We start from the raw sequence: 8261 nt of genomic DNA, 5'->3' as shown, positions 1-8261 counted from the left end.
CCTTCATATAAATCTGTGTCTGGAATAAATACAGGCTGCATTAGTCTACCTTCATCTAAATCTGTGTCTGGAATAAATACAGGCTGCATTAGTCTACCTTCATCTAAATCTGTGTCTGGAATAAATACAGGCTCCATTAGTCTACCTTCATCTAAATCTGTGTCTGGAATAAATACAGGCTCAATTAGTCTACCTTCATCTAAATCTGTGTCTGGAATAAATAGATACAGGCTCCATTAGTCTACCTTCATATAAATCTGTGTCTGGAATAAATACAGGCTGCATTAGTCTACCTTCATCTAAATCTTTTCCGGGTTTTCCGATCACCAGTAAATCCGATTACGAGTATCGAGTGTGATAAAACGGATACAATTACGAATACGAGTATGACGAGATCGGCACACTCCTAGTTACTAGGTTTGGCTGCATGGTGACGGTGCATTCAGAACCATCCAGTGGCTAGACACACTACAACCTTCATTTTACCAGGTTCCTGTGAAGCAACTGTAATGACAGTCCACCACAACCACCCGATTAAACTATCGGGTGCCACAACATACCCAACAGTTTGAGATCATTGTGAGGGGATTTTGCCAGTGGTTCATATGGGGAAATGGGAATTCCAGGGAAAATGTAACTGAGGTTGCAACAGTAACCAAGGCTGGGCGGGTCTTCACTACAGGTGAAAGGCAGCTGCTGTAAGTGAGCTTCTCTTCGGGTGAAAGGCAGCTGCTGTAAGAGCTTCTCTTCAGGTGAAAGGCAGCTGCTGTAAGAGCTTCTCTTCAGGTGAAAGGCAGCTGCTGTAAGAAGGTGAAAGGCAGCTGCTGTAAGAGAGCTTCTCTACAGGAGAAAGGCAGCTGTTGTAAGAGCTTCACTACAGGTGAAAGGCAGCTGCTGTAAGAGAGCTTCACTACAGGTGAAAGGCAGCTGCTGTAAGAGCTTCTCTACAGGTGAAAGGCAGCTGTTGTAAGAGAGCTTCACTACAGGTGAAAGGCAGCTGTTGTAAGAGCTTCACTACAGGTGAAAGGCAGCTGTTGTAAGAGCTTCACTACAGGTGAAAGGCAGCTGTTGTAAGAGCTTCACTACAGGTGAAAGGCAGCTGTTGTAAGAGCTTCACTACAGGTGAAAGGCAGCTGCTGTAAGAGCTTCACTACAGGTGAAAGGCAGCTGCTGTAAGCTTCACTACAGGTGAAAGGCAGCTGTTGTAAAGGTGAAAGGCAGCTGCTGTAACTAGGTGAAAGGCAGCTGCTGTGAGCTTCACTCCTTGAGGAACCCTGCTCATTTCACAAGGCATCACTTGAACAGTATGAGTTATATTCTATATCTTCAAAACAACTTTTTTTAAAAATCAACCATATGTTTGCCTTTGACCTGGTTGAAGCTGTGGATAGCAGCGTGCAGACTGGCGTGCATGTCGCTGGGTGGCTCGTTGGGGATCTTGATGGCGTCCTCCAGGATGCCTCTGGGGATGACGTGCTGGTCAGGGCTGGGCGCTGGCTCCCTGCTGATGAACACCCGGTAGTCATGGTGTCCGCCCCGGTCCTCTCCAGGAGGGCTTCCAGAGTGGGCAACCAATGCGTCACCAGGTGCACTTTCTGACCGAAACAACACACACACAAAACTGTATTTATTGTATTTTATGTGTTCATTAGCGTTTCTTAATGAGGGGAAATGTTTCTAGAAACAAGACCTAAACACTTTTGTTCCAGCCAAGTACCGAAGCAGCTGATTTAGCTGATCTAATCTAATCACGCTTTAGATTGAACCAAATTGATTGAACCAAACTGATTGAACCAAATTGATAGAACCAAATTGAACCAAATTGCCTTAGGTTCCCTGGCTCAGCTCAAGAAGGCAGATAATCATGTTGAATCAGGTGCTCTATTCTATTGTCGCTGGCTGGCTGCTGGACCAACATCATACAGTCACTATGACCCTCCAGACTTCCACTAGTATAGACTTACCTACTGTATTACCGTGTCCAGCAGGCTGTACTGGAGGGCCGAAACACTTCTGGTTTTCATTCTCTCCTTCTAATCAAAGGGAAAAGGAAAGACCTAGTCAGTTGTACAACTTAATGCCTTCAACTGAAATGTGTCTTCCGTATGTAACCCTCTGAATCAGAGAGGTGCGGGGGCTGCCTTAATCCACATCCACGTCTTCGGTGCCCAGGGAACAGTGGGTTAACTGCCTTGCTCAGAGGCAGAACGACATATTTTTACCTTGTCAGCTCGGGATTCGATCCACTAACCTTTCGGTTACTGGCCCAATGCGGCAGGGACTAATTCAGACCTGGGACACCAGGTGAGTGTAATTAACTACCAGGTAGAATGAATGATGTTTGGGCCCTCCAGGACTGGAATATGACAGCCCTGCTGTACACTGTAATACAGTTTTCAGAAAGTAGTTTGAACGTCTGAGTGCCAGAAGCCCAGGGTACTGTCTGCACTTTGTGGACTATTCCATTTGTTCCACTGAGCCATGCAACCTCAATCAAATACTTCCATACTGACAAATGCTGTTCCCTACCTGCAGGATGACCCAGTGTCGGCTGTTCCCTACCTGCAGGATGACCCAGTGTCTGCTGTTCCCTACCTGCAGGATGACCCAGTGTCTGCTGTTCCCTACCTGCAGGATGACCCAGTGTCTGCTGTTCCCTACCTGCAGGATGACCCAGTGTCTGCTGTTCTCTACCTGCAGGATGACCCAGTGTCTGCTGTTCCCTACCTGCAGGATGACCCAGTGTCTGCTGTTCCCTACCTGCAGGATGACCCAGTGTCTGCTGTTCCCTACCTGCAGGATGACCCAGTGTCTGCTGTTCCCTACCTGCAGGATGACCCAGTGTCTGCTGTTCCCTACCTGCAGGATGACCCAGTGTCTGCTGTTCCCTACCTGCAGGATGACCCAGTGTCTGTGTCTGCTGTTCCCTCCCTACCTGCAGGATGACCCAGTGTCTGCTGTGTCCCCTACCTGCAGGATGACCCAGTGTCTGCTGTTCCCTACCTGCAGGATGACCCAGTGTCTGCTGTTCCTGTTCCCTACCTGCAGGATGACCCAGTGTCTGCTGTTCCCTACCTGCAGGATGACCCAGTGTCTGCTGTTCCCTACCTGCAGGATGACCCAGTGTCTGCTGTTCCCTACCTGCAGGATGACCCAGTGTCTGCTGTTCCCTACCTGCAGGATGACCCAGTGTCTGCTGTTCCCTACCTGCAGGATGACCCAGTGTCTGCTGTTCCCTACCTGCAGGATGACCCAGTGTCTGCTGTTCCCTACCTGCAGGATGACCCAGTGTCTGCTGTTCCCTACCTGCAGGATGACCCAGTGTCTGCTGTTCCCTACCTGCAGGATGACCCAGTGTCTGCTGTTCCCTACCTGCAGGATGACCCAGTGTCTGCTGTTCCCTACCTGCAGGATGACCCAGTGTCTGCTGTTCCCTACCTGCAGGATGACCCAGTGTCTGCTGTTCCCTACCTGCAGGATGACCCCGTGTCTGCTGTTCCCTACCTGCAGGATGACCCAGTGTCTGCTGTTCCCTACCTGCAGGATGACCCAGTGTCTGTGTTGATAGGCTTTCTGCAGGGCCCATGTCAGCCACCTCCTCCTGACCCAGAGACACATTGTGTAGTGTCCCCAGCTCTATGGAGAAACCCAGCCTCAATCCCACAACACAGGACACAAGACACTCAGAATATCTCTCCACAGTCCCCACGTGCTTCTTATCATCAGGATGTATCTGAATCAGGTGGTTAATGTGAGAACAGGACTGGAGTCTGCTGCTCAACCCAGTAGCTCTCTAGGAGGAGGGTTGGCAGCCCGGTGTTAGTGTGTTGTGTAGCCAGGTTCTCCACATTGTTGAGTGGGTCCACTCCAGGAGAGAGGATTCAGATCACAGGGCTGGAGGGGCTGCTCTCCAGCTTGGCAGCGTCCACATATCTCGTTCCCAAGCTCTCCTCCACAAAGCTCCTGTCACAGATTTAGTTACTTCCTCACTATGGGACTGATAGAGGTGAAATGCAGTATGTTACTATCATTTCCTTACTGGCAAAGCTTGAAGTGCATAAAACTGTTCATTTACATTCACCACTTCCAAGTCTGTTTACAAACAAGTGCAGGGGCCACACATCCTCACCAGAAATGAAAGAATACTGTAGAATATGTAGTGCTGATGTCTCAGTCCCAAATGGAACCCTTGGGCCCTGGTCAAAAGTAGTGCACTATATAGGGAATAATAGGGGGCCAATTGGGACATAACCGATGTCTCACCTGAGGGCGTAGGTCCTTCTGTCAGGGCGTATGGCTCTCAGCATAATGACTTTCTGTAGGGATGTCACGCCTTGGTCATTGTATTTTTGTGTTTTCCTTATATATTTGTTCAGGCCAGGGTGTGACATGGGTTTATTGTATTGTCGTATTGGGGTTTTTGTGGGCATTGGGATTGTGGTTGATTAGGGGTGTGTCTAGTGTAGGCTTGGCTGCCTGAGGCGGTTCTCAATCAGAGTCAGGTGATTCTTGTTGTCTCTGATGGGGAACCGTATTTAGGTAGCCTGGGTTTCACTGTGTATTTCGTGGGTGATTGTCTCTGTGTAGTGTTCACCAGATAGGCTGTAATTAGTTTTCACGTTCCGTTTGTTGTTTTTGTATTTATTAAGTTATTTCATGTATCGCTATTCTTTCATTAAAGACATGAGTAACCACCACGCTGCTTTTCGGTCCGACTCTCTTTCTACAAACGAAGAACGCCGTTACAAGGGAGCTTTTAGTCCTGAGGAAACCCCACTCTCTCAGGACACTCTGAGTCTACCATCTTCCTCCAGCGCTTGGCTGAGCCCTCAATGTCCCGGTCCAACCCCCCGGAACTCATCCAGGGTAGACAGGGTCTGAGGAGATCATCATCATCACACCACCCTAAGCTGCCAATGTCCCATTGCATGCTCCCTATTCCCTATGGGCCCTGGTCAATAGTGTACTACATAGGGAAAAAGGTGCCAGTTGGATCGCAAACACAATGTGCTACTGTACTTCTTAGTGCACTCATTTTAGTGCACTCTATGGGGAATAGGGTGTGATTAGTGCAGTCTATGGGGAATAGGGTGTGACTAGTGCACTCAATGGGGAATAGGGTGTGATTAGTGCAGTCTATGGGGAATAGGGTGTGACTAGTGCACTCAATGGGGAATAGGGTGTGATTAGTGCAGTCTATGGGGAATAGTGTGTGATTAGTGCACTCAATAGGGTGTGATTAGTGCAGTCTATGGGGAATAGGTGTGATTAGTGCACTCAATGGGGAATAGGGTGTGATTAGTGCACTCTATGGGGAATAGGGTGTGATTAGTGCACTCTATGGGGAATAGGATGTGATTAGTGCACTCAATGGGGAATAGGGTGTGATTAGTGCACTCAATGGGGAATAGGGTGTGATTAGTGCACTCTATAGGGAATAGGATGTGATTATTGCACTCAATGGGGAATAGGGTGTGATTAGTGCACTCTATAGGGAATAGGATGTGATTATTGCACTCAATGGGGAATAGGGTGTGATTAGTGCACTCAATGGGGAATAGGGTGTGATTAGTGCACTCTATAGGGAATAGGATGTGATTATTGCACTCAATGGGGAATAGGGTGTGATTAGTGCACTCAATGGGGAATAGGGTGTGATTAGTGCACTCAATGGGGAATAGGGTGTGATTAGTGCACTCTATGGGGAATAGGGTGTGATTAGTGCAGTCTATGGGGAATAGTGTGTGATTAGTGCACTCAATAGGGTGTGATTAGTGCAGTCTATAGGGAATAGGATGTGATTATTGCACTCAATGGGGAATAGGGTGTGATTTAAGGTGCAGCCTTGGAGATGTGTGTTACCATGACGATTCCCCAGGCTTGTGGGGACAGGAAGGAGACAGGGCTGGCTACGCTGGGCTCCACTAGGAAATACAACAGGAAGTCCAACTCCTGGGCCTCAATCTGCCCACGGGTCAGCAGAATCTGGAGAGGAGAGACAACAGAGATATAACAGGTATAGATTAGATTAGGGGATTATTCAGATCAGAACTTCTATCCTATCAATAAAGTGTTTGATCAAACAAGAATGTGGCCTCGGCTACCAGAAACATTCATCTGAAACAGAGACTTGTGAAGCCACGACCAGGTGAATGACAGCCTTACTGTAGACACTTTCTCACAGTGGAGTTGAGAACAGTTGGCGACAGGCAGGTGGCCATGACAGCTATTAGCATTCTGCCATCAGGCCACACCCCCTGTCAGAGGTAGCAGTCTGAACAGCTTTGGCCAGGCCAGGTGGGAGAGCTAATCAAAAGCAGCGTATGGTCCTTCTGTCCCGCTGACGGCCTCTAATTGAAGCTAATGTGGGGCCAGAATAAGTGCTTAGATTCATGAGAATGACAGGGGGGGCCAACCTTTTGGGGCGGCCCCGGGCCACTTACCTGGAAGGCGTTGTGTGACAGGAAGGTTGACTTGTCTCTCTGGAAGAGGCTCCGGCTGGTGTAGAGGAATGCTGAGTAGGTGACGGCCTCGGTCAAGGAGAACACTCTGGCCCTCACGTCCTCGTCCCACTCCGTTCGCTCTATCGCTTTGTGGAAGACTGTGTTGAAGGTCTGGAGCACAGGTACAGGTACAGGGAGAAAGGTTCAAGGAGACAGATACAGGGAGACAGGTACAGAGAGACAGGTACAGGGAGACAGGTACAGGGAGACAGGTACAGAGAGACAGGTACAGGGAGACAGGTACAGGGAGACAGGTACAGGGAGACAGGTACAGGGAGACAGGTACAGGGAGACAGGTACAGGGAGACAGGTACAGGGAGACAGGTACAGGGAGACAGGTACAGGGAGACAGGTACAGGGAGCTGGACACAGAGAGACAGGTACAGGGAGCTGGACACAGGGAGACAGGTACAGGGAACTGGACACAGGAAGACGGGTACAGAGAGACATGTACAGATAGTCAGGTACAGAGAGACAGGTACAGGGAGACAGGTTCCAGAGAGACAGGTACAGGGAGCTGGACACAGAGAGACAGGTACAGGGAGCTGGACACAGGGAGACAGGTAAAGAGAGACAGGTACAGAGAGACAGGTACAGGGAGCTGGACACAGGGAGACAGGTACAGAGAGACAGGTACAGAGAGACAGGTACAGAGAGACAGGTACAGGGAGACAGGTACAGATAGACAGGTACAGAGAGACAGGTACAGGGAGACAGGTACAGAGAGACAGGTACAGGGAGACAGGTACAGAGACAGGTACAGGGAGACAGGCACAGGGAGCTGGACACAGGGAGACAGGTACAGAGACAGGTACAGGGAGACAGGCACAGGGAGCTGGACAAGGTTGGAGTTATACAAGGTTTTAATCACCTTGAGGGAGAACTGGTACATGGGGTTATAATCACCTTGAGGGAGAAGTGGTATGTGGAGTTACAAGAGGTTATAATCTCATTGAGGGAGAACTGGTACATGGGGTTATAAGAGGTTTATAATGGGTTGTAATCACATTGAGGGAGAACTGGTACATGGAGTTATAAGATGTTATAATCACCTTGAGGGAAAACTGGTACATGGGGTTATAAGATGTTATAATCACCTTGAGGGAGAACTGGTACATGGGGTTATAAGATGTTATAATCACCTTGAGGGAGAACTGGTACATGGGGTTATAAGATGTTATAATCACCTTGAGGGAGAACTGGTACGTGGGGTTATAAGATGTTATAATCACCTTGAGGGAGAACTGGTACGTGGGGTTATAAGATGTTATAATCACCTTGAGGGAGAACTGGTACGTGGGGTTATAAGATGTTATAATCACCTTGAGGGAGAACTGGTACATGGGGTTATAAGATGTTATAATCACCTTGAGGGGGAACTGGTACATGGGGTTATAAGATGTTATAATCACCTTGAGGGAGAACTGGTACATGGGGTTATAAGATGTTATAATCACCTTGAGGGAGAACTGGTACATGGGGTTATAAGATGTTATAATCACCTTGAGGGAGAACTGGTACATGGGGTTGATTCTGTGCAGGTTGTAGATGATGAAGTAGAACAGAGAGCTCTCTGGCCTCGTTGATCTTTGTCTTGATCTCTCTGGCCTCGTTGATCTTTGTCTTGATCTCTCTGGCCTCGTTGATCTTTGTCTTGATCTCTCTGGCCTCGTTGATCTTTGTCTTGATCTCTCTGGCCTCGTTGATCTTTGTCTTGATCTCTCTGGCCTCGTTGATCTTTGTCTTGATCTCTCTGAT

At 48.6% G+C, this 8261-nt stretch overlaps 1 protein-coding gene across 1 annotated transcript; it reads right to left on the bottom strand.

Moving 5' to 3' along the window:
- Window positions 1-1257: 1257 nt before the first annotated feature.
- Window positions 1258-3666, bottom strand: LOC127929597 (uncharacterized). The gene is made up of 6 exons (XM_052517576.1): window positions 3043-3666; window positions 2971-3003; window positions 2695-2892; window positions 2502-2661; window positions 1365-1595; window positions 1258-1274 (listed from the first exon to the last, which is right to left on the bottom strand). The coding sequence occupies exons 1-6, from the start codon at window positions 3616-3618 to the stop codon at window positions 1258-1260; spliced, it is 1215 nt and encodes a 404-aa protein (XP_052373536.1). The 5' UTR covers window positions 3619-3666.
- Window positions 3667-8261: the final 4595 nt, after the last annotated feature.

The sequence above is a fragment of the Oncorhynchus keta genome, unplaced genomic scaffold (genome assembly GCF_023373465.1).
Source record: "Oncorhynchus keta strain PuntledgeMale-10-30-2019 unplaced genomic scaffold, Oket_V2 Un_scaffold_8559_pilon_pilon, whole genome shotgun sequence".
Taxonomy (NCBI): domain Eukaryota; kingdom Metazoa; phylum Chordata; class Actinopteri; order Salmoniformes; family Salmonidae; genus Oncorhynchus; species Oncorhynchus keta.
This window is presented reverse-complemented; position numbering and strand designations above follow the sequence as displayed.